Genomic DNA, 27,579 nt, shown 5'->3' with positions numbered 1-27,579 from the left:
TACCACCCCTCCAGAGGCCAGCACCTAGTCCGACTTGCTAAATTCCCTCCTCCTTCCCTTCCCCAACCCCCGGCCAACCAGGCGGCGACACGATAGTCCAAGTTACGGTTGTAGACACAAGCGCGGCTTAAAAAAATAATTCCCCCCACCCATCCCCGGGTCCCACACGAGCGTAAATCCCTTCGGCGTCAAGAACAAGACAGGGTGGAGGGGTTGAACATGCTGGGTTATGATAACTCGCGCTCCAGCCCTATCCCCCTCCCTTTTCTCAACGCGCCCTCATTCAACCCAGCCAGCCGCGTCGGAGTTAAAACTAGGGATAAACCTTGCGTGACAGGAAAGCCACATTTTTTTTTTAACGAAAGAGGGGTTATCAAAGCGAAAAATCTGTAAAAAAAAAAAAAAAGTGCAATAGTCAAACAGTGCGTAAAGTACACTGTACCCTTTAAGATTATACATCCCATCTGGCAAGATAGACGTCTGAGTTCGTGCGCAACTTTTGTGATGATAACTCACAATAACCAAACTGTAAATCAAACATAAAATATTGAAACATAGGCAATGGCTCGAATCAAATATGTCCATCGGTCGGCGTTAGAATGTAGTTTGAAATTAGGATCTGCCAGTGTCAAAGCTACCCTCATGCACATGTAAATACATTTAGCTGTAAACGTGTAATTTGGCAGATTAGTTGTATAAAGGTAAAAAGCTATAGGCCTACTTTAATAGTTGCTGCCGAGAAGGGTAATCACTCTGTGAACGGGAGCCATTTTTCTAACGTTATTCAGATGCAGTCAAACATTAATGAATGCTTTGTAAATGAAAATGTCACTGCAGTGATGTACACTATTTATAATATCTGCAATGAATAATACCTATGACAAGCAACCTTTTTCAGGGCATGTTTTTTTTCATGCTGATTTAAAATAACTGAAACTATTTAAAAAAAAAACAAGTTATAATGAGAACATTATAAGCTACCGTGCAATAAAAAAACACAGTTTTTTTGTTGCGTTTTCACAATTCATTCAATAGGAGATAAATAGACTGAGTGCAAATATTTATACAAATTTCACAACCTGTATCTATTACAAATTAATTAAATAGGTAAAAATATAGCTATGTACGGAAGTAGTATATGAAAATTATAACACAAGAATTAGAAAATTTAAATATTTTGCAATAATTCATTAATGTTTAAGTAAGACAAAATTAAATTTATTTCCAATTTAATTAAATAGCTTATTACCTTGCAGGTGTAGTAATTTACACATTTTTCAATGAGTGTATGCATTAATTCGAAGGTACATTTTTATTCCATAGATAACTATAAGAGCCAAGACGCTACAATTTAGTATCGTAATTAATTATTTAAAAATAGCAGAAGAGATCTTCAAGAACTTTTTATTTCAATTTTAATACATTCGTATCAATCAATAATTCAAACAAATTCAAGAAAATGCTGTAACTATAACATCTAATTTTCTTAAAATCAAGCAACTAAAAAATATACGAAATTTCATGATCACAAAAATAAAATCAAGATCAAAGCAATCTATCCGCCAGCTTCCTAAGGTGAGATAATTCAAGTTGTTTAGTTGGCTGCATTCCGAAATAGATTGTTCAGTGCGAAATAGCCTGCCTGTTCGGTCAGCCTGGAATCAAACATACTAGTGAAAAAATTAGAATAAATTGGATGACCACTTAGCTATTTCCATTACTTTGACTAGAGGCAGGTGGGCGTATGATGCGCAAAGGGGGATAGAGGAATAGGTAGCTAAAGGGAGAAAGAGAAACAGAGAGTGAGAGTAATGAATAATAAAGATGTGTGTTCTTCGGGTTTGGCTATTTAACGGTAACCATTATGTAACCTACACGTGGAATTAATTCGCACAAACAATGCGTATATTTCTGTTTATCTTTAAGAGGATGTACGGTTTCTTTATTTGCTCGAAGCCTAACTTTTTCAATTGTATTGATATAAGTTAGGTTGTGTTCCCGTGTGTATAAAGATGTCAGGTTGCTTGTAAGCTTCCACTGTCGCTTGCAGGGAGTGTCTGTGGAAGGTTTTATTAGTCTCCCGGCCATTTTCAAGAGAGTGTTTGTGAGGTTATGTTCCCGTAATATTATAAGTTTATTATAACACTAGCTGACCCGGCAGACTTCGTACTGCCTAATTAAATTGCAATAAAGTCCTGTCAAAATGATTTGTAAAGTGACATTTTTTTGTTCCTACATATTTTATAGTCGGGGCAAAAAATTCTCCTGAACAGAACTGTCACCCTGGAGATAGGGTGTTGTGAATAAGAAATATAATTAAATAAAACATATAAATAAAAAGATAAATAAAAAAATAAGTAATCTATTTATTGTTAATCATGTGAAACATAATAATTTTTAGTGCATGATTAGATCGGTAATTAGCTTGGTTTGTAGCATTTCGGGTTCTTCTACCTAAATTGATTCGTCTAATAGGAGGCATATCTATATTATAGATTATTTTGTCACATGCAATAATTAGCGATCATAGGTAAATAAACACTGCACAAAACACTATATAGGTAAGAATTTGTTTCGTGTATAAGTTGACAAAAGCAAACTCATTAGGGTAGGTAACCTAAAAACCAAGGAAAAAAAACTGACATTGACAGTTTGTTGTTGTTTCAACTTTTTTTTAATTTGATATGACTTGGAGTCAAATCCTTCAAGCCGTATTTAAAATAGGGAAAAGAAATAATAAAAACTTAAACTTATGAAATACTTTTGGTAACGCTGGTTTTGTTTGACTGATGTAATGACTTGAAAACTGATGCATTTTAAAGTAAAACAAATGAAATAATATCGCGAAGCCGACCAAATTAGACTATTCGATTTCGGTTTATTTATTTTTTTATTTATCTGTGCTCCAACGCACACTGTTTTGATAGATATGATTGAACGTTGTACAGAGGTAATAAAGTGCAAATTGACTCTTTGACGTTAGGAACATACCTACATTGTTTAAACAACAATGAGTGCTCGTTTTAGTTAGAAAACGTTTGTATGGGAAAAAATAAAAGGGCTGGTTTTAGGGTTTTTCCGGCAATTATTCCAATTTTTCTCGCCGTAAAAACCATCTTTGAACTTCAACGAACATTTAAAAAAAAAAATTGGCCAAATTGGTCCAGGCGTTGTTGAGTTATGCGCTTACCAACACATTTTGCGATTCATTTTTATATTATAGATTATTATTGAATTTATACTTTACCAACCGTATTTATAATATCACTCCACTCCTTTCATTATTTTATTTTTATTAATTATTTGCATGAAATCTTTTTACTACATCAAGTAAGTATAACTTATAGCGCGTACAAGCACCAATGTCTTGTTCATCCACCACTATTTTGCACTAAGTAAAGTAAAATCTTCTGAATTCTTGCAACACTTCTTGTGTTTTTCTACTCCTCAGTTTTCGTAACGGCTAACAATTGACACTATCGTATTTTTTTTTTTTTTCGTTTGAGATCATACTCGCATCCTTAATATTCTCGATTATATCTTGTTCAATTAAAAAAACTAATAATTTATCACTATATATACCTATGAAGCAAGAAGTTTCACTTCTGTTGCGCGTGGACTCCACTCACACATTTTTTTTTCATAAGAAATGGCAAGAAAATTAAATAAACAACAGGGTTTGTGAGACAAAGCCTTCAGTATACGTGAAAGTGTTCACCTGGACCAGGAGATTAAATGGAACCTCGGCGTTGCTCAGATGTTTGCCGAGGTCGCGGGGGGGGAGGGATAGGGATTCCATAAGCGATGCCCGTGACCGATACTCGCAGCTCACCCGCGGCGCGACGTATAACAAAGCCGCGCAAAGCCGTCGTAATCCAGAGAAACGGGCCTGACGCGAACGGTGGGCGATGAAGGCATCCTGATTTATACATCGCATCGCTAATTGCAACCCCCTTCCACCGTCCCTCGTCCGCCCCACGCGTGATCCGATGGTGTTGGTGAACTGTTGCGCTGCCAAGGGCGGGCCCGCCTGGTCGGCGCACGAGCTCTGAAAGCGTCAGGGCGCTAAGGACTACACTGGCTCGCGCCATCACACGCCTCTTCGCCTCTATGCGCGCAGTCTTCGCGTCGGTAACGGGTCTCTGTGGGCCTGCAGTTGTGTGCTGGAATATTAAATATAAAGGCTCTCTGCACGTCCCTATACCACTTTCAATGCTTTTGACGTGACAACGTCTAATAAATCTATGAACGCCGGCTGCACGCAACAAAAAGTGTCCCGTTGCGCACATTGTCCCGTTACACTGTGTCCCGTTACGCTCATTTTACGCTTGCGCCGCATCTATCTCTCTTCCACTCGATTGGAACAACCATCGATTTGACTTTTTCGAGGCACATCATCCTTGAAACACTCCCATTCGTTTCCTACTTTTCCTATCATCGTCCTATCCTTAACAGAATAACACAGATTGGAAGAAGTTAAATAGCAAACATGTATAGAAGTTATAGTTAAAATAATCTCTTTGTTAAAGTAATAAACATATTTTAATTAATGAGTGCAAATAAAAGTAAATTTATCAATTGAATTGTAGATTTCATTTCACTCCTTTGTATCCATACAAAATAGTGATAATTCAATAAAAAAGATTAAATTTTATTCATAAAAGTATGCAATCATTTCTTCAATGTTTTGTTATGACGTTGTCACGTTAAACTATCGTCCGTAAACCGACTTTACAGACAACCAATTTTGTTTTTTGTATTTTTTTCCGTGAAAACACCCGTTTTAGCTTTTTTCACTGTCCAAAAAATACATCTTAAAAACGAAACTATGAAACAAAACTTATATAGACGAGTGCAAGATCTCAAATGCTATTTGTAAAATGACGTTTTCATGAGAATCTGAATGGCTTAAAAATTAATCGTTATCACCCGGAGCTCCTCACTTCCGTTTAACGGTCAAACAAGGTGACCAACTTAACGTCTCGCAGACACGAAACCACGCAACGAATATCAGTAAATATTAGGGAAGGAATCGTCTATGGCCCTATTACCAGGCAGTTATGTTCCGCGAATAAATCTGACCGCTCATTTATACTGCAAACTAGGGTATGCCCGCGCTAGCCAGCGAGGAAGTTTTTGCCTCCGCACTGAACGGCCGACAGAAGACGTGCGCGAAACACAGACGATGAGAGACAGCTTGTCCCTCGAAATCTTTCGCGAAACACGCATGGACATGGCCTGTTACAGGGAACCGTGCTAGCATTCGTCAGGTTTGGATTTATAAGAAATCCGCGGAAAATTCACAACACTATACCGCTGGGCCGGGATCAGATACCGGTAACTCAGTGATCCTAGAGTCGTGTGTCTATGCGCTGCGCCACTTCGCTTCGTAACAGGCCGTGACGCAAGCGTCCGCTATGTTGGATTCATTGGCTGAAACGTCACCTGACGTAGGACGACAACGTTTATTGAGGCTGTGTTGAGTCACAGACTCGTAGCTACGATGCAAAAAATTTTAAACAGCAGATAATACCTGATATAAAACTTTTTAAACCGCACAATTTTTTAAAAAAAAATCTAATTACTTATCAAAGGACATAACCGTACACATAATCTGCGTGTACCGCATGATCTGTTAGGTTTCAGTGAATTCCATTAACACTAGACTTCTCGTTCTACTATCAGGGGTAAGCTCGCGAATCAACAAATAACTCGAAACCCAATCGGGACCCGATAGCCTGACCGCGGGGATTTTGCCCTTGTGTGTTCTCGCAGGCCCTGACAGGCAAGCTGTATACACGCCTGCGGGATTATACAACCGTGCGATACAACCCGTTCCACGGATTGCATAGAGTCCCCGCCTGCGGTGAACTCAGGCCGTTCTCTACTCAACGAATAAGCAGCAGTCACTGGAGTTATTTTCTAATGTATCGAGGAATGGTGACATCAAAATTGTTCAGAGAGCACATTTAAGGAACGGAAAGCGTATAAATGGGGCTTAAGATTCTGATCACTATAATACTATTTTAAGTTTTTTGATTGTTTTTGCTCCCATTTATTGTATTTGTTCCTTTCATTTTTGTAGCTATTGAGCTCATTAGAGGCCAATGTACACATTTTCAAATAGAATTGGCCATATATTCGTTAGCGTGCCAAAAATCCAAAATAATTACAAACTACACACACACATCATACAAATTTGGTAGCTATTCCGTCATGAGAAATTTGACAATGCTGCCCACTTGATCTCTCAAACAAGCAGTAAACAGAGAAAACAACCTTCACGCCGTGGTTTAGTGAATTATATTGCTGTCAGGGCAGCTGTTTATTCAGCGGGAGATTTGCAATAGTGACGATTTTTTTTTTTTTTGATTTTGGACCATTCCCTTAAGCTTTAAAAGTTTACGCCGTCATAATGTTACCTTATGCAAACCATCAGAATTGTAAGTCAGCATTTATTACAACGGTAATCAAAAATAAATAATCTAAACAAACTTTGCTTTTTTCAAAAGTTATTTGTAGAGATACGCTGTAAGTGAGTAAATTAGTAGGGCCTACTATATTCCTGGGATTTAACTATTAAAGAACTCACAAGTAAAACCAAAATGCACCTATAAAAGACTGAAGTTTTCTTGACTTATTGGACTGTGTGTTGCAAACTAAAACTTTTCGGGCTTTTCATTAATTTGAGTATATCTGCGTGTTCACGGGCGACAATGGTAGAAATTTTGTTCAAAAACTAACGCGTGACCGGTGTAACATTTGGTTAGTGAGCACTCTTTACCAAAGTCATTAACAATTAAGGACATGATGGTTTGTAAACAAAGTTTACCCACAACCACGCATTGTTCCGGGAATTACAACCTACACTGCGCACACGTCCGTCGTTCCAGCGGAATTCGCCGCTGACATACTACAGATGACACACCACAACAATCGCCATGGAAACCCTCTGCGATTGAACGTGGCGCTCCATAAATCTACGGTGAAGTCCGTGACGCAACAACAACCCCTCGCATGATCCTCCTGGACTCCTGCCAGGCAGCCGCGATGCAACAAGTGAGTGCCCCCGGCACGTACGTCACCTTCGCCCTTATTCCTGCCACACTGCCATCATACATTTGTCTCCAATATATTGACAACAGAGTTGGAGGGGAAGCACTGGACGGAAAATGGCTTCCAATTTTCTGCATCAAAAAAAATTTGGACAGATAACCTCAAATATGTTTATTAAATCATGTCACTCAATCGAAGTTTATTTTTTGTCTGAGCTATCTCAAACTTTTCAATTTTTAAATTCGTTTTGATTTAAATAACGCATCCTTGTGCTGGATGAAATTTTTGAACTTGTTATGCAATTTGTGTATTTATAAATTTTTTAATATCTACATTTAAATTTAACTCACAATAATATTCTTTACATAATGATAATTATGTTCAGTTTTTTTGTTTCATAAACATGATTCTCTTCTGACACATAAAATTATTTCGCATGCGAAATTCATATTATCATTATTTTAGTTAGTTCACTTTTATATCCTCTTTAATCGCCCTTCTTATTCACCAATTTAAAGATTCGTTTTCGATAGGTACGATATTGATTAACTGATTGCATCCAACATCCAAAAATATTTTGGAATCTGTCATACATGCAAAATAGTTTTAGGAAACTCCAATCACCCCAGTTGTCAAACTTGTGGTCGTCTAATTGTGTTCCGTCACACCCTAACGCATGTACCAACAATAAATGAGTAAACGTTAACCTAAACCAGGACGAGGTACAATAATAGTGATAGTCCTTCAATTCGCTCTGGAGATCGAAAACGTTCCAGCGAGCTCGCGTGGTGTTTTCGCGCCAACATACTGGAAGTTGTTCGCCAGTGGGTTTCCTCGGACAGACTAAGAAGTATCCGGACAACCCCTGCAGCTCTCCAACTGCAGCCTTTAGTCGAGTTTCGGTTCACTTCGTTGCGAAAGCTTCCCCTCCAGAACTATTCTTCATATCTCCGACGCGACCAACCCCAGGGAGAAGTTGAAATTGAATTTCCTTCCTTCACTCGTCCCCCCCCCCCTCCCTTTTCTACTTTGCAATCCCTTCCCCGGTTTCCTCTCACCCTCCCCTTCCCTCTTCAACACCAGGCTGCTTGCGGGCTCCGTGAGAGGTTTCGAATCTCCCGCCAAGAGGCAGAATGCGGAAGCGCCCTTCCTTTCTCCCCTCGCGTTTAAGAGGGTCCGTGTGACGTGGCTCACGCCGGTTGGTCGGGCCTCTGATTGGCCTCTCCCCTTGCACAATGCGGAGGGGAATCCCTCGGGCGAGAACCAGGAAGAACTGCTTTGTATACGCCTCCCCCCACCCCTTCTCTTCCTTGTGCGTGCGCGCAAGGGGTCGCCCGACCGCTTTTGACGGCGTCTAACAAGTTCCCCCGGGACTGTTTGTTAGCCCCGCGGGAGGAGACTCTCGGCGTGGCCAGACCCGCTGCGGCAGACATAGTCCGGAGGCCTAACAAGCCGTAACACCCCACCCCCCTCCACAATCGCCATCCTTTGCCACGGTAGGGTCGCGATAACAGTTCACAGCATGCAACCGCATTGTAAATAAGGAATAACAGCACAGCCCGTCCCCCCGCTAGTACAACCACGAGACTGCATCACAGTGCTCCGGGTCATGTTCTGATATAGGCCTACGCTCTTTTTAAGATAAGGCGTCACTTTATTGATACATGCTGCAAGAACATCCAAACTCTGACACAAGGGGCTGTATCTGACTTGGTTTATGGATGGTGTTCCACCAGCAAGGGTGACTGCTGGCTGACAGGGGTAAGACCGAGCTTAAGTTGCTAGAAGAGGTATGACCTCATGTTCATGTTGTATTTTCGTCACTTTTTTAGGGTTGGTTTACAACTTATAAACACACAACTTAGAATTTAGTAAGTTGTGTGTATCTAGGTTATGTCGATTCTAAGTGATTCTGCGTTGTGTGTTTATATGTGACGTGTTTCTAAGTTACGACAATTCGGCATTGTGTGTTTCTAAGTTATAAAAGTTCTACGTTGGGTGTTTCTAAGTTACGGCGAATCTAAATTGTGTGGTTCGGCGTTGCGTGCTTCGAAGTTACGCGTGATACATGATACGTTAATCTGAAGCTACAAAAATCTGCGTGTTTGGTTTATAATTTCACAATATATAACTCTACACACGTTCATTTGTACAATTAGTTACGCTGCATAAAGTACCTAATTAACGACAAGCTTCTAATTTAAGAATTTTTAAAATCGAAGTTTGTTTTAAATGTGCGATATAAATATTTTAGTACATTTATTTTTAATTCGAAGAATCTAAAATTTATGTATTTATGTGGAAAAGAGTTATTTTATTTGATATCATACCCGCGTTCTTACTATGCTCAATTATTATCTATTTTACAATTAAAACATATTAGTAATTTATCTATATCTATAACTAATAAGCAAGAAGTTTCATTTAAGTCGCGTGTGGACTCCACGTACACATTTTTTCCTCATAATTATATATTGCAATTTCATCATGTTGGATAAACGTTGTTGAAATTATGTCATTTGTGCCTATTCTGAATTTCCTGAGACAGTGGACTAATTTCCTTGATAACCCATACGTTGGTGATAGTTTTTTTTCTGCTTTAAGAAAAGTAACTAATCAGAACTGAAGGGGCCGAGTGCACTTTAGTTGAATATGCCTGGACAGTAAACACGGTTTACGAAAAAAAATAAGACTTTAAAAATATTAAGTAAGAATTCTGTCTCTGTGGTGTTAATATACGAGGGCTTTTTTTTTTTTCAACCTCCGATGTGTTTAAAAATGACAAATTTAGATGACATTATAATTTTATGACCAAATGTTCAGCAGGGTCTTACTTAGTTTTCTACATAATCTCCAAAACGGTTGTCATATCGTGACACAAGCTTCTCGATGCCTTCTTCGAAGAAGTTAGCCGCCAGCTGGGAGAGAAAACAGGGCCAAGCGCCCGGATCTCTCCCTCCCTCACGACACCGCTGTGAGGCGGGTGGACTAATAGTGCGGCTCATTGTGTCGCAATATTCGCAAATCTCGCTGAGCCACTGAGGGAGAGGGAGATCCAGGCACGGGCACTGTATCTCTCTTCGATGGCGGTCAACATCTTTGAAGAAGACATCGAGAAGCCTGTGTCACGATATGACAACCTTTTTGGCGATTATGTTGAAAAATAAGTAAGACTCTTCTATACTTCTGGTGGTAAAATTATGTTATGTAAATTTGTCTCTTTTGACGTGACAACGTCTAATAAATCGATGAACGCCGGCTGCACGCACGAAAAAGTGTCCCGTTACGCACATTGTTCCGTTACGCTGATTGTAAGCTTGGGCCGCATCTATCTCTCTTCCACTCGATTGGCCTATGCGTCCGAGGAGAAGAAAGACAGCGGCAGCACACAACTTACATCTACACGTGAACTGTTTCGTCAACTGGTTATAAAGTGAAGTGAAAAGTAAATGTGGTTTTCATTGCTGATTACAACAATTTTGGCAATAAAGGTTAATTATTCTTGCATTTTAAAAATCTGATTACTAGTATAATTTCAAGTATTTATTCTTTAATTATTAAAATAAAAATGATTCAATTTTATTCATAAAAGTGTGCAATCATTATTTCATCAATGTTTTGTTATGACGTTGTCACGTTGAACTATCGTCCGTAAACCGACTTTACAGAAAACCAATTTTTTTTATATAGCTCATTGAAGATATAAGAAAAAAAACAGCCCCCGTAACTTCAGCTTTTAAAGCTGAACACTTGTTCATGCGTGTTCGTTGTTGAAAGAACGGCCGCGAAGGGCGTCAGAGGGCGAAGAGGGCGTGGAGGGAAGGGCGCAGCGCGGACGCCACAGCGCCCTGGCGTCGCCGCGCGGCTGTCAAGCCAGACGCCAGCTACCGGCGCCGAGACGGCTTAGCGCGCTGTCCGCCTCGCTCCTCCGCCAATTAGAACGAGCGAGCAGGGAGGCTGGACATGACACGTGACGTGTAGCTGTCCGTGCAGCCCCGCGCTTCTCCCTCCCTACACCCACCACCCACCACCACCGCCACACTTGTTTTATTTGTTACGCCACGTCGTGAATGCACGGTTGTACCCGACCCGCGGGATTTGAGTTGGTTAAAAAAAAAAAAAAAAAAAACACGTGGGGTAATCTTTTAGTAACTCGCCTCGAGAACGAGCAAATTCGTGTGTTTTTTTTTTTCATGTTGCAAATACACTAATGTAACATGACAATCGGACATGAAATGTAACGTTGAAAATCTTTAAAATACGCCGACCGTGTTAAATATGTAGGTACGTAAATTGTGTTGTTTTTTTTCTAAATTTCTTGACGCGAATCACACGTAGTTTCCGCACCTACCGTTAGATTTCGTTGCCGGAAGAGCTACGTCGCCTGTATATCCATTTTATTAGCAGACAGAAATTTTAAACTGTATGATGAAACAGCTCCGATAAATACTAAACAGATTTTAAAAAAACCTAAACCACGGCTTTGGACATGATTTTGACAAGACATTTTATTAAAATACTAACCATCTCGTTAAAATTCATTAATTAGTTTCTCCTATAAAGTTTCCCTTTGTCTTTGTGAACTTTGGTTCGCACTATTCACCACGGATGACAGCACCGTGGTTACACTTTCCGTTCCATGTGACTTCCGTTCAATTCACGAAATTACTTCTACCAAATGTCTTATATCGAGAGCTAAGATGTTAGACATAAAAAAACAGTTACTGAACCAATGTTTTTTTTTCATTATTAATATAAATAAATATTCCATAAAAACTTAACACTTTTATTAACATTAAACATAAATAACACATACGAATTACGAACTTAACTAATACCGTGCAAATTCATACAAGTAATAGATAAGTAATATTTAATCTTAAAAAATACTAAATGTGGGGGAAACTAACACATGGTTTTTGATAGGTTAACAATTTTTAAAAAATTATTTTCGAAAAACAATCAAAATGCAGAATTTTTGAGATAAAAAAAACATGTTATAAAAAACCGGTCTTTTGCTATCCCTGCATAAACGGGAGATATCTGCGGAAAGCGACTGAGGGAGAACTTTGGGTACAGTAGCTCTCGGCCAGAATCACAGTTCTTTATCATTATTATATATAATTTTGATGAACTTCGGACGCTAAAAAAAGTCTACAAGTTTAGCCATGTTAAAGGTAAATATAAAATAATGACTTGGAACGCTTAACGCCATGATTCGAGTGTGTCGAGGCTCGAGGCTTTGAAGCTCAAGCAGAAGACGTACGTCCGCGGGCCGTCGCCCGTCGGGATCATCCCCCAGGACTCGGGTTAGTTGCAGTGATGCTGCTCGCAAACACCCCCTCCTCACGGTCCGACCCCAACGCAACACCCGCTGGCTCGCGCGGAGGAATTAGAGCGCCCGACTCTTTCAACTGCCCCCCTCCCCCAACCCTCCCCCTTCCGACGAGGGAGAGGAAGAAGAAAGAAAACTCCCTCCGGAGCGGATAAACCATCTCGGCCGACTGCAAGGGGAGGAGAAAGGAGTCCAAAGTAAGAGCGTGTGCGGTTAGTCAGGTCGCGAACTGGAAGAAGAGGAAGGCTGGATCAACGTGCCCTTGAGGAACAAGCGCTTTCCCCCCCCCCCCCCCCCCGCCCAACCACCTATACACACGCAACCTCCAACCATCCAACAGTTTCAGTAACTCAGACGGGTGAATTACAAAAAAAAAAAAGTAAGCATAGACTTCTGTCATGGCGTTCATTTCAACTTCATGTAAACAGTTAATGTCACTACAAAACATTTTTAAGCGACACACAAATTCTTTTTTTTAAATTAAAACTTAATAAAGTAAATACATATAGTTAAATTTGCAATAGATGATGTAACAGCAATGAGAAGAGCTAACAGATGGAGCTGTAATTTCTTTTTTCGGGGCGTTATGTCTGGTTATTAGCCATACGGCTGGTATTTAGCACAATTTTTTTTATCTGTAAACCAAAATTTATCCACTATTGTCTAACGGCTCTTTATAGAATCACTCAGTGTTTTATAGAGTCGACATTCCCCTAAACCGCTGGCCGTGTGGAAGGACAAAGCCTATTACGTTATAGACTTCTTTAATTATTATAGACTACTTTTATTATTTTTTACGAAGTATTATTTTTGTAAACTAGAAATTATAGCAATTGTAAAAAAAGTCTAGTAAGTTTCTGATGAAGTAATTGAAAAATTCTTTCGAAGGGGAAAAAAGAACAGTACATTGGCAACCTCGAATACACAGGCCAAATATAGTTTTGGTGCTGGGGTATTTTGAACTGATTTCATTTGAATTTGGTGCCCTGAATTCAAATATGGCATTAGGTTTTGCCAAGAAGTTAAAATAATAAGATAAAGTTTTAGTAAAATGTACGTTTTACGTTATTTTAGATTAAATCCATTAATCAAATTTATAAATCAAACATACACATACAATGGTAACAAAATCCACTTTACTAATAAATGGTAATGAATGACACAAACCATAATTTCGTACGTGTAAGATATCAATTATTAAAACATTCTATGATTTGATGCTTGGTTGCTGGTAGTTTCCGATAGTGGTATTCTATTTAATTTTTACTAAGGCATAACTCTACTTAGAAATAATAATCAATTATTAAGATAGTAGTAAATATGTTTTAGTATTATTTTCATACAGACAGACGCATTATTATATACAGCTACCAGTATGTTTTAATTTTTGAAATAGTTCATATGAAACTACTTGTAAGTTTATGGTGCTTTACTTCCGACTTATAATATATTGGTATTGGTTTTAAGCCTATTGTGCACCGAGTTTATTTCATTTTCTTGTCATTATTATAAATTAAAATATTTTTCTGCAAACTTATTCCGATTGCTATCTTGCATTTTATATTTCGTCTCAAAAAATTATCTAACACATATTCACGAATAATTAACTAGTAGCTGAAACAATTCACAAACGTGTTTGTAATGAATTATTATAATTTTCGTGACCTTTTGCAGTTCGAAAATAAAACTTAGTGAGTAATATATATTTTTTTAATTTTTAGTATTGAATTATTTACTATTGATATCCTGAGTAATTATTTTGAAATGAATAAGAATTTTATTAATTCATATTTATTCAGAAAATATTGCCCCCCCCCCCCCCTTCTCTCTCTCTCTGCCTGCCTGCCTGTCACTCTCTCTCAATCTCTCACTCTCTCTCTCTCTCTCTCTGTACCGTTTTACCCTTACGATATACTTACGAGTCGAGGTTTTGAATTGCCACAGAAGTTTCACTCCTATCACCTGTATCGCGTTCAACGCGCTCTTTTTTTTTAATTTAACATTTTAAAATCATAAAGATTTTAATAGCTTTAGAGGCAAAGAACAGTTGAATAGTGTTTTGTGAAATAAATTAAACCATATCCCTTATCAGATAATAAAATTAACTTTAAACCTAAAAAGTTTCAATTTTATATTCCACTTCATTCTCCTTATCCATACTCCTCAAAAAAAAAACGTTAAACATTAAACTTTGCCATACAAATATGCAAAACGTATGCTATATACCAATATAATATACACACTTCATTATCTGCAAGTTCAGCTACTCAAAAAAGTTGGCAAGTTTAACGGCGTGCAACGTAAATATGAAATAATGACCTAGAACGGGACGCACAACATTAACAGACGTTAACGTCGCTCTGCGAATAGGGGCGGCAGGGGTGTACAGCCCGGGGTCGCCAATAGCCAGGCTGCAGGAGGCTCGCCCTAAAGAGGAAACAATTACAGACAATTAGAGAAGGAAAGAAAGAACAAGCAGGACGTCGCAACAAGGGCCGGGAGCGAGTGCGTGAGTCGAGCGCGCGTGGCAACGCACTTCTGCCAGAGCTCGTCGACCGTTGCGTTGCGCTGTTACCGAACGTCATCCCAACCTCGCCGGCGTCGAAGCAAACCGACGGCCCTATTAAAACGTGTTGGGAATGGAACGCGTTGTGCCGCAGACACAACGGTAGTATATAAGCAGCGACGCTGGCACAATGTTATTCTTACGGGGCTACGATTTTTGGTGGTGGCTCGCCAATCAATCGTAAGGATTCGGACATGATCGGGCGTTTCCGCTCGCTCGTTGCTTGTGATCGGGAACTCCGGAGTGAGTGGTCAGTGCAACCACTCACCACCAGGAGCGCTTGCGTCCCTGGTCACTAAATCCAGTACTGGAAAACTGGAAAAGCGGACCACGAGTCCAAGTGCCCAACCCCCGCATGGTAGACTCTTTTCTACTCTGTCCAACACTTCATCCAGACCATCCTCTGTCTCCTGTAAATTCCTACACGTAATGCATGCCAATTTGCATCCCGCATGAATGTGCCCAGGGTTTTCCCTGTGTCTATGCAGGTTTTACCTGGGCCCAACCTATCTCTAGTTATAGTCTAGATTTAAGAGTGAGGGGAGTTAGTCATGGCGCCAATCGCTGCCATGGCTGGCCAATCCCCTCCTAGCACATGATGCATGCGACCCTCTCCTTGCATGGCTAATCCCAGCATGACTAGGCGTATAGGCTTCGGCCTGAAACGCACCTAGGTCCCTCCCTAACCCGGACCCCTCCAAAATACACTTCGTTTTAGTTAGGTTAGGAAAAAAAAAAAAATCGGGAACTCGTCAACAATCTTCGGGCACTTTTCGTCTTTTTTTCATCCGCAATCCTTTTCGGCATTGGCTACTTCTAAGGTAAAAATCGTTTTAAGTTAGTTCTTATGGTGGGTCCTTAAAATATTTTAAAGAAGTTAATAAAAATATTTTGAAGTTGGGCGGATTCGAACCCACGACTTTCAGATTATCGTACACATATAAGTTATTTCGAACTTTCATAACTCGGACCTCTGGATTGGAAAACTAACATGTTTTACCGCACTGTCATCTAGAAATTTACTAGACCGAGAATTAAATAAGGTATATAAAAATAACACATATTTGGACTTGTATTGTTTTTTAATTTGAAGGAATAACAGCATTACCTGCTGGGGGGGGGGGAGGGCGTTGTTTTGCCATCTTTATTTTTGATACCATATATATATAAAAACTTACAACAAATGTTTTACACCTCTGAAAAACTATAATTTCCTTTCACTTACTAAGTGGAAGCGGCTTAGCGATACGCATAATTACATGGGAAAAAAAATGTTGACCATTGCTATCTTATTAATTAAAACTAATAATGTTTTCAATCATGTTTTTCATAGGTATGATATCTGTGTTACAAGAAAAGTCATGCACTAATTTCATACTTAACTGCAAAAAAGGTTTTCGATGTATATTTTTTTATAAGTTTGCTAATTTTTTTTTCAAAGTTAGTATTTTAAAAATATTTCCCTATATATATATATTTTTTTTTAATCAAGCTAATAAGGTAAAAGAATATTTCCACATAGAGTAATTTAGTAGATCCGTAAATGTGTTCAGCGAGTAATTTATACGAGAGGAAAGTAATAAAATTTGAAAGCTTGAAAACATTGTGACGTTTGAAAGCAGCCCATTTGTCACTCATGAAGTACGAGCTATGTCAGACATGACTCATATGAAATTTAATTTCAAAATTTTGATGTCGATGCAGAGCTATACGTCAAAGTAATTCATCAGCAGCGAAGCGTCCTTAATAATGAGAACGACATTACTCCGTGTTGTGCGACAGAGATGGCTAAAGATATTCGAAAAAATATATACAGCTAGAAAAAAATTCCCATCACAAATGAGTTAATAACTGTTAACACGACGAGTAGCTTAGTTCGCATGGCAACTTGATAATTCAATTAAAATTACAATTGCACGAATGCGTTCACTATTTATCAGTTACATTCACACGCAATTTAAAGTCGTGATTACAATTTGGCTACAAGGCAGGATGACGTAATGTTTAATGGAATCGACTAACCTAAACAAATATGAAATCATAACGAGTATGTGCCTGCAAGTAGTAGTATTAAGAGGTAACGCGCTACGTTAAAGTAATCAAGATAAACTAAGAAAGTAGTGTTAGGGGTCAGCGGGTCAGTAAAGCACCGTTAAACCAATTTAAGGGAAGAGATAGTCAACATGTTTAACACCATTACTATTTTCTATCATTTGATTATGAGCATATAGCTTCGTTAAAGCACAGTACAGTAAAACCAAGTTCACCAGACCGTCATTGATCCGGATCTCCGGATAATCCAGATCAGATTTGTTAACGTTTTATTTAATTTTAACATAGAAATTACATTTGTATTCTACATATATTAAAAAAAAAAACACGGTTAGCACCACACGATAATGTACCTGACCAAGCATCATTCAAACACCATAAATTTTTTAAACAAAATTAATTTAACCAATGTTTTGTTTAGAAATGATGTGGAACGTTATTTTTTATATATTTTAGATTCCTTTTTAACAATATAGGGCATGTATAATATGTAATTTTGTTACAAAACATAATATTTTATCATAGTAAACAGTAATTCTGCATATTTAAAAATGGTATTTTGCATATACCCATGTTACCAGAATTATCCGAATTTTCGATTGTCCGAATTTCCTTTGGTCCCAGTTAGTCCGGATAAACTATGTTTAATGTATGTAATACAAAGGAATGCCTGAAGTTAAAATGAATATATGCTTCGAATAATGTCCCCTCTAGTCATTCAAGTATTGAAATAATTTTTTTCGAATAACTATAACTGAAATAATACTCTCGACAGACACAATGTTATTAACTCTGAAATTCCCTTAATGTGTGGTCTCTATCATCTCAAAGTTAAAAAATTTAATAGAGATATTTACGGGAGAAAAAAAAACTCTCAACTTAAGCTACAGTTAAAATATCCCAACTAACTTATAAACATCTAACCACGAACCACATCTTAATTCCATAATAAACCGGCAACGAATGAGAAAAAAACATCCTTTTTTATTTCGCGAAGAAAATATATTGCGTTAAATTTCCATTTGTCAGCATGAAATATCGTTCCAACATTAGGCACACATGTGCTCCGCCAGTTGCAAACTTCAGTATCAAGAGCAAAAGATTCGCGAACAATGTTTTTTTATTATTATTATCTTTTAACGCTCGCAAAATTCCAGGCGGGGTAAAAAAAAAAAATTCCCAAAACCCCTTCGCTTTCTCCCGCCCTCGGTCCGGTCGCCTGACGCACCATATCTCTTCTTTAATTTACGCCCGCGGGCACAGAATGAAAGCAATCTTCCGTGATTAACAGCTTCATTTCCTCTGAGTTACGGTCCAGCCGACCATCGTTATTTCCCTATCACCCCCCCCCCCCCTCACCTCTCCCCCGCCGCTCATTGTGTCTCATATCGCGACTGGACCGTCCCGCGCAGTTGTGTGCGCGACTCTGGAAGGGGGGTCGTCCAGTCGGGGCCGCAGTTAGCCGCACAAAGACCGCGGTTTAGTTTCTGTGCCGCGCGAGCCGTGACGAACGACGCGAAATTACCGCGCGAGGGAGAACCCAACTTGCTTTAACAGCGTTTAATACATAAAGTGCCAAGCCACTTTCAATTATATATATATAACACATATACACTCACACATACATACATAGGGTGGCGTTTAATTGAGCAGTAGCTCGGAGTGACCCTGGAAGAGAGGCCGGAAATTGGTGGCAATGCATCCTTCATATTTTTTTTTTCGGGGGGTTGGCGGAAACGAGGGAGGCGGAAAGTTTTTTTTGATTTACAGCCGTGTGATGCGGTACGCGAAAATTACCTGCGCCAGGATCGGTGAGGGGAAAGGGGGGAGGTGGTTTTGTCCGGGAGCCGGGTTGGCCTGCGCGAGTGAAAAGGGGGGAGGGGGGGTTTATGCGTGAGAGGGGCGGAGGCAGAACGGGCACAGCCGGAAGAGGAACTTCCGCCAGGAAAGAAAGAGTAACGCCATCGTGTTCACGACTTCATCATCCGGTAGTGTCTGATTTGGCGTCCCTGCGTTACACTCGTAAGGACCTATGGTCTGATTCCGGCCTTCGCATGCCCAAGTCAGATCAAACAAAAACCTAAAAATATATATATAAAAAAAAATGAAAAAGTTATTCAGGCCTGGATTAGAACTGAATGATAATTTGTTGTTTTGTTTTTTTAATTAAGAAATTCTTTAACATGCAAACTAATTTATTTAAACTTTTAATCGGTAACTCTCTTATGACTCGTGAAATGCTGAACAAAATTTTACAGCAAATAACAAATCAGAAATTTTAATGGTACATTACTTAATAATGCACAAAATTAAAATTTTCTGTGGCAATGTACAATGTGCAGTCTCACGTAATAGTTGCAAAAATTTGTGTCACAATGTATCAAACGCAGTGATGTAGTGTGTCAAAGTAAAAACCAAAAACTTACCCCTTCCTCTTTGTGAGATTCAAGTTACAAAATCTTCCCACGCACATATATTATTAGCTGTACAATGGCAAGCAGAGCTGACTGCAAACACACAAGGAGTCGGAGTGCAGATAAAAGAGACGGAAGTTCGATCGTGGAAATAAGTTTTGGACTTAACGTCTTGGGTCCCTAATGCACGCCGGGAGAGAGGAGGCGCGGGGTGGCGCCGGCTCTATCAACCCCCTGGGGTGTCTGTTAATCCGCCGTTAGCAGCCCCTTTAACGCGGACCCGGATTACCGCCGCCGGCCTCGAATCCGGGGGCAAATAACTGCAGGGCCGTGGCTGGAGAAGCCCTTCGCAGCCAGTCGTCCTCCCTCTCCAACAGTCTCCTCCTTCGTGTTAGCGTCGTCTCCTTCTCGCACGGCGTTCCTCCCGTCTCCCGCCACGCCCACTTCCCCCCTCCACTCCTCGCAGGCCGGTGGGAGTACGACTGCATCTTGGCTCTGAACCACTTAAATCGCTGGCAATTCAGTGAACTAAGCCTCTGAGATAATAATCAGTAATGAACATCAGTCTGTCGGTGCCTGGTGTGACGGAAACAGATCTCAGTTCCCCGACACGAGTGTATGCAGAATATTCAATTAGTGGGGGGGACGGGTAGATAGAACCACTTTACTCGCTGTTTTGTTTACAATTTATTTCCTTTTGTTTGTGGGCATGATAGATGTTTACAGATCTTTTTAGGATATCAAAGGAAAAGGGGGGGGGGGAGGGTTACAAACATATATCCCTCTCATCCTCCTATCTGCGTACGCCCTTGTTTCCACAAAGGTCTCAACTGTTTTATCTTGGGAAGCCTACTGTGATCGTATGTCGTATCGCCGTTGTGTTTTCAGTATACCTGTTCAATACAGCTTCTGGGTTCGCATGTTCGTCGCTGTATTGTCGGTTTTCTGTCGTCCAGACAATGTTTTGTATCATCAATGGATTCCTCTGTCGCTATGTTGTTGTCCAAGGTTGTTTGAAGGTATTTACTGGTTTTGTTGCAATTGTGTCGTCGTTGTGAGCCCACTGTGTTCGTCTGTGCCGTGATGTTGTTCTGGCTTATTCTTTCCATAGAATCATATGTACATTAAATACATTTTACATCAGCTGATTTCGGCTTGTTTTACGTGTGTAAGTGTATTCATCTTTATTCGTCTGTTCTTCGGGGATTTTTTTTTCCTGCTTCATACGGTGCAAACTAAAGCAATGACGTGTGACTAAAATAATGATTTCAATATCTTTCCCATTTTAAGAATCACTCAAAGAGTGTAGTAATGTACAACTTTACAAAGTAGTCTAACTTCTCGTGTCACTTGATGTTACGATCTACGTTGGGAGCAGATTCTGCAACATCGGTCATAACGGACGTTTGCAATCACTCTCAACGCGGGAAACAATTTCTCTGGTCATGAATTTCTTTGCAGTGAATTATCGCGGTTCTGGCCCGAAACAGTCTGAGTGCGTCAGCGGGGTACAATCATCCCGCGCGCCATCCCCCGCGTTCGTCGAAAACAGAAATGTTCATGGGAAAACAGCCATCAACATACTCACTACAAAAAAAAAATAAACACGCCACCGACCATCCAATACGGTAATGGGGTCCCGGGGAGGGAAGTACCAGACGCCGTACACGTCATCAAGCGACGCCGGCGTCCGGTGTTGCTCTCCCCCCCCCCTCCCCTTTTTTTTCCATACGCGCTCATAGCCCTCGGCGACGACGGGGCTGAATAAATTACGAGTGCATGACAGAAACACTCTTTGCAAATTTACATTTCATCCGCGCGCGGACAAAACGAACAGCGGCGTGGCGCCTGCGTGTCTCATTTCGCGAGCGCATTTTGGCCGGCGGAAGGGTGAGTACGGGGGGGAGGGAGGTAAAATCGATTAAAACACGGTTAACGGGAGGGAGACGGCGCACTCGAAATCATTTGCAGTCGCGCGAAATTATTTAAAAGGAGAGAGAAAATAAAGAAGACAAATTGGCGCTACCCTAGTGAGCGCACAGGCCAGTAACCCAAGGAATTATTACAAGTACGTTCTCAGCCGAACATCACAAAAAACAAAATAAAACAATTTAAACATAAAAATAGCATTCAAAAGTTCGAATTATTAATACAATAATTTGTTTTTTCAAAAAACTTTCAAAACAGCACGTGAATACTAAATTCAAGGAATAAAACCACAAAAAAAAAAAAGTTATGAGTAAACATTTTAGCTTTCTGTGTACGGCATTTGGTAAGAGTGCTTACGTGAATGGATCGGAAGTCGAATGAACGGAAACGTGTAACCAGGTGTCGAAGTTTTCACGATGGTGGACCCAAGTGTAGCAACATATAAACCCATGTATAGTCAGTTTCGTAAACCGTATGGCAAACTATTATGATACTGAAACTATCCTGAAATATGTATATATATTAGTTTATCATATATATAAATGATAAACTAAAAAAGTCACAGTAAAAAGTGATTACAAGTTATAAAATATTAAAAAACTTGCATTATATTAAATTCTATACATATTCTCCTTGCAAAATCCAAATAGCCTTGGTAAAATTCGAGAGTGAATTTTTGACGTGGTTCCAGCCTAGTAATTAGGTATTTTTACTTTTTAATAACATCATAGTAATATAATATTATGTAATAATTATTTTTAATCTGCTCAATAAAGTTTAAATTTTGTTTGTAGGAAGTATTAACAGACTGATATCAGTCAAATACACAAACATATACTTAGTGTTACAATAAGGGTTTTAAATGTTAGGTTAATATTTTAGTAATGCTTACAGAAATAACTTCTAACGTGTGTTGAAACTTTATAGTATTATCTGTTTTGTGAATTGTAATTAGATGGGCAATATTTATTTAAACTTCTAGGAAAAAAATCATGACCTAACCAGGGGTTTAGGATTTTTCAAGACATTTTCGTTTTCATCGGAACCACTTCTAACAGTTTAAAATTTCCATATGTTTCATGCTGCTATACTCGCGATGGTACCAAACAAATTGTACGATTCAGGCAGCGAATTCTAGCGTCGGGTGCAGAAAGTATGTGTGCGATACGTATCCAGGAATTTTGGTATTTGAAAAGTATATTAGTATATCAGTATATTAATCAAAATTGGCATTATTTCAAATAATTATGTTAAATTTCGAGTTCAAATTTCGTATTATAAGTTTATTTGCAACATGGACAACATGAGAAGACATGAATTTATTCGTTACCGAAGTATATTTTTACACATCACTGGCGAATACTAAAAGACTCGCTCACTTTTTAAAAAAATTATATATTTTCAATCTGTGGTGTTACACACTAGTGTAATTATTGTTCCATTACAATAATGATATTACATATGTTTTGCTTCAACCTGCTTTGAGTATGTTCTACTGAAATTAAGTATTTTAGATTGAATCTTGACCTTAACGTATAGTCAAAGACCAAAGAATCCTGGATAACTTAACAACTGTCGCAACTTATTTTAAACGCGTGATTCTTTGCCGTGTTCAGAAAAAAGTAAACGCAATTAATTGAAAATACCCCTAGAACCATAATTCCTGCTGATATTTCAGCGCGACGCGGCTTCCATCGTCTTGATGTTAAGACGCGGGAAGTATCCGAGAGGTCACTGGCTGGCTGTTCGCGAGTAGGCGGTTGAACCTCCGACGGCTTGGGGCTGTGATTGGCTGGAGGTAATCGCTGGGTGGCGCGGAAGGGCACCACACTGAGCGCATTACGAAATGCTCCCCACGTAAAATACGTGGCCCGCGAGTAAATTAACTGCAGGCTTTGTAACCCAAAGCTGGCCAAGTACTCGAATTTAAAAATCGATTGAAAATAAGCGAATATTTAGACTGGGACACAATTTAAAAAAAACCATAAGCGAGTTCACAGCAGGCCAGGCGCTCGACTTTGCACACAATTCGTGCGAAATCTGTTCACAATTGAATTCTTACTTTTAATTTCAGCCATTGAAATTTCACGACGTATCTAACATCTGTTGGCAGTGTTCGTAACTATATTAACTACCAAAGGACTATACCGTGACATCTGACCAGCAATCAGTGAGTAATATTTTTCGCTTTAAGTATTCGTGCAATACAGTTAGACATAAAACTGCCTTAACATTCAAGGTATGAAGGAGGGGAACCACGGCCTGCTCTGTCTTGTTTCTATTTGCTCAACTGTTATTCCGGCAAACAAACCAGTGCTTTCCTGACGCGCGGGCGTCGGCGTCGGCCCGAAAAAACATGACGCCAGCTTCACCGTTTTCTTTTCCTTTCGCCCCTTTCTCCGTACTTGCCGTCTGCGTGTGTCTGCGCGCGCGCGCTTCCCTCCGGGCTCTCGAATGTGAGGATAAAGGTGGAGGGGAGCGAGGAGGGAGGGTGGGACGGATGGAGGGATGAAAATCAGCCATCCCCGGGACGAGAATCCAGCCGACGACGGCAGTATTCCGCGGTCGAGCGGATCATGAGACTGACGGAGGAGGGGAGCGGCCTTGCTGGCCAGTACCGCTCAGCGCTCCTCACTCTGCGGACTTTAGGCTATATATATGTGTGAGTGTATATGTGTGTGTGTGTGTTTGCATAAAACTGTGCGCGGAGTCCACGCGCGAAATAAGTGATACTTTTTGCTATAAGGTGTAAAATTAATACTTTTTTGTATTAGATTGCAGATATATATGCAAGTATGCGAACGCTAAATTATGCTACTGTGCAACTGTGCAAGCACGCAAGTGTGCAATTGCGCAAATATGCAAGTGTGCAAGTGTGCTGCGTAAATGTTACCTCTCCCCTGCCGACTCCTCCTCTACCTATTCCCCCACCACGTACCTAACTATTCCTCTAATGCGATCCGAATTTTCGTAACGGTCGAAAAATTTCAGCCCCCTTAGCAAATAAGTTTCACTTCAAAAACATCGGTGGAATGACTAATAATGTAAAAAGTTTAAGTGGTGCATCGAATAGTTTTGGCTTATTAAGATTACAAGATAGAGATACTTTATACGGCAAATATTTCTAATAAATCAAAGTAGTAATGTGCAAGTGCACGTCGCATTAATAGTTGTTCGTGGTTTAATGAAAAGAAAACAACAGATCAGAAGCTTGGTTGATATAAAACTACATAGTAAAATGTTAATATTATTCTAGAGAAAATATTTTTTTTTATTACTGATTACTTGTTAGTATATTTGTTACCCAACTATGTGAAAACTCTGACTTTTAAGGTACTTATATTTTAGCATTACTTTCAAATTCAAATATAACTAGCTGTAGTACCCCCCCTTTGACGGGAAATCCCGTTTCATTGCAAGGCGATCTGATACACTCGGATGTGACAATTTTCGTATTCTATATTTCAAAGAAACTGCGGGCGTTTTTAGCAATCACAATCACTCCCTAGTGGATTTGAAAGAGGATGGGTTTGATTTTGTCAAGATTAAAAATATTTCCGAATAAGCCAAAACGTAAAACAATAAATCGGCTCGTGTAATCTTCATGAAAAATAAACAGGTTTACCTACATCCTCACTTTCGAAATTATAACAATAAGAAGTTTTGTAATGAATGAAACCTTACATATATCTGACATTTTATTCTACATATTACTTTATTTAAGGATGTTTGGAAGTAATTTTTAACTTTTATTACAATGTCACACTTTACAATCACTAACTGGATATTTGTACGAGCGAAGCGGGTAGTAAGCTAGAAAGATTATAACAATATATTTAAAGTAATATTACAGATCATTTTACTCCAAGCAGTTTGTAACTCTACACGTTTTTGAATGTGTAACTAATATAATATGATTATTATTGTTGATTTATGTTAAAGGAATGCGAACTCAGCACCAGTAAAATTACTACGATAACAGTAATTTAACGAAGATACCTCGAAACTTTGAACCAGCGTTTAGCTGAAAATGTTTAACAGTGTGTGTTGCCAGACTTGCAGATATTACACGCGTAGTTTTGTCGTGAGTCGGTACGAATCAGCGATGGAAAAACACCCGAATCTAAAGCAGGAAATTTGCCGAGTTCAGATCTCGCTGATTGCAGCGGAGAAGAATCCTGCCTGCTCGTAGTTCTGTTTTGTGGGTTTGCACTCGTCGTGGGAGCTGAACTTGGTGTAATCCACCCGACCCGCGGCTGTTGCCGTCGGGCCTACGCGACGCTGGGACCGCTGTCCCGGCAGGGAGTTGGAGATGAAGGAGGGAGGTGGGGGTGAGTGTGGGGGAGCATGTTCCGGCTCGTTGCGCGGCGAGATCCCTCGACCTCTGACCCCCTTTCGCTGGCCCCGGGGGTCCCGCCAAGAGGGAGGGCTTTAGTGGTACACGCAGCGACTCATTGGAGGGGGGGGGGGGGCACAAGTGCCCCGGGACTACTCGGGAACTCAGTCCAAGGAGGGATGAGGCGGCGACGAGGGATGTAATCCCTCCCCGCTCTCAGCGCCCACGACAATCCAAGTTTCTGGCGTCGCCAAACTGATCGAGAACTGGAGAACGATTCAAGCCCAAAACCCTGAATAACCAAGTACATAAGCACAGAGGGGCAGGGGCGCGAATCTTCACACGGGAACCCGCGTGGCTCGAGAGTTCTGCACGAGGGGTTAACCGACAAGGTGTTTTTTTCTGGATACGGTGCTTGTATGTTGTGTACTGCCCATATTTTGGCCCTAAAAGCATGCAAAAAGGCAGGAAACTTTAAGATGTACAGAAAGTTTTTCATAAGACATTCTTTTGATATCAAACCCGTTTCACAGTCATGCTTCAGCAAGTGCAGGCAGCCCCCCCCCCCCCCCCCCCCCCCCGGAGTGAAGGGCTTCTTAATTCCAGGGGGTCCCCGCGCCCGGAATATACGCCAATGCCGAGAGGGTATGGCTGTGGTCCGAGGTTAATTATATTATTGAATTTTCCCGTTTTTATTAAAGACTCTGTTCGCATAAAATGCGTGATAAAGCCTCGGGTGAACTTGTTTTAATCAGATATTAACGTAAATGAAAAGTGATTCAATACTCACCCGTGCTCCTATAGAATGTGAAGGCTCCGTGAGGTTGGCGTCTCGTAACGCAGAGAAGCCTCTTTTCACTCATTACGCAGTCGGCTACTTCCACGCGATGTCTGTGCCGAGGTCGCCCACCTGCATCCAGTGGCGGTGAGGCGGTGAAAGGATCCCGGATGTAGCCCAGTGCTGTGCTACCCGTTCACGCAGAGAGTTCTTCACTGTACTGCCAGTTTTCATCCCAGAGAAGTATTTCTTGTTTTCTGCATTTCACATTTAATGTTCCCGATAAAAACAAAATACTGGAAGGTTGCCACCGGACGAACGACGAAACATGCCCCCCCCCCCCCCCCCCCCGGACATTCCTGTGCAATCCCGCGCTAGAGCGCGCTGTTCCCTCCAGAGGGCAGCTCTTCCGACCTTGAAACACGGCCTGCTCGGAAAGGTTGCTCAGTAGGTTGTCTGAGGGAGTCCTTGAGGTGTGATAGACTCGGTTGAGCGCCTTGAGACACTCTTAGGATGGGGAAACCTAGGTTAGCCTACAACGGTAGTGATGCTGGGATGGGTAGCCTCAGCCTCTCATTGCAGCTCCTAAAAAACCTCCAATTTGCGTTGAAATGCTCTAGGGAGCTCGTATCGGTGGTGATCCAGCCCTCACGGGTAGTTGCTATCAAACCCAGCCCGTTAAACTAGTAGTGGCTGATTTTTCGGACTGGGCATGGGGTTTGACACAATCCTCATGCGTGTAATTTGGTAATTAGATAAAAGCTTGTAATTAAGGAACCCGCCTAGGCAGGGCTGTATCTGCGATAATGAGGCGGGATTTTAGGTGCGTCGCTCGCTGGGGCTTATAGCGCGGTTATTGTAGGACATCTATAACATTATATGGCGGAGAAATGAAGATAAAAGGTGTAATGCAAGGTCCTTGGGTACTTTCGAGAATATTATTCGGACGTTTCATGTGGTACAATTATTTTGAAAAGACTCCTTACAAATACAGTTTAAAAACGAGAACCAACCATACGCCCGCAGCGCGTTATTAAATGCTTTTTAACAAACACAGGCCAGTCGGATATCTCTAGTAGTTTTCAAATCGCGTGGTTTCTTCTGGAGCTCTGC

General features: G+C 40.3%; 1 protein-coding gene across 1 annotated transcript in view; it reads right to left on the bottom strand.

The window, feature by feature from the left end:
• Positions 1 to 19,911, bottom strand: part of LOC134533431 (uncharacterized) — a 524,041-nt gene extending 504,130 nt beyond the window's left edge. Inside the window, exons 1-3 of the mRNA XM_063370954.1 lie at positions 19,713 to 19,911; positions 12,323 to 12,381; positions 3,980 to 4,048 (exon numbers count right to left, since the gene is read on the bottom strand). Coding sequence (XP_063227024.1) covers positions 3,980 to 4,048; positions 12,323 to 12,381; positions 19,713 to 19,911 — 327 coding nt within the window. The remainder of the gene's footprint in view (positions 1 to 3,979; positions 4,049 to 12,322; positions 12,382 to 19,712) is intronic.
• Between the last annotated feature and the right edge of the window lie 7,668 nt (positions 19,912 to 27,579).

Source organism: Bacillus rossius, chromosome 6, assembly GCF_032445375.1.
Source record: "Bacillus rossius redtenbacheri isolate Brsri chromosome 6, Brsri_v3, whole genome shotgun sequence".
In the NCBI taxonomy this organism is placed as follows: Eukaryota; Metazoa; Arthropoda; class Insecta; order Phasmatodea; family Bacillidae; genus Bacillus; species Bacillus rossius.
This window is presented reverse-complemented; position numbering and strand designations above follow the sequence as displayed.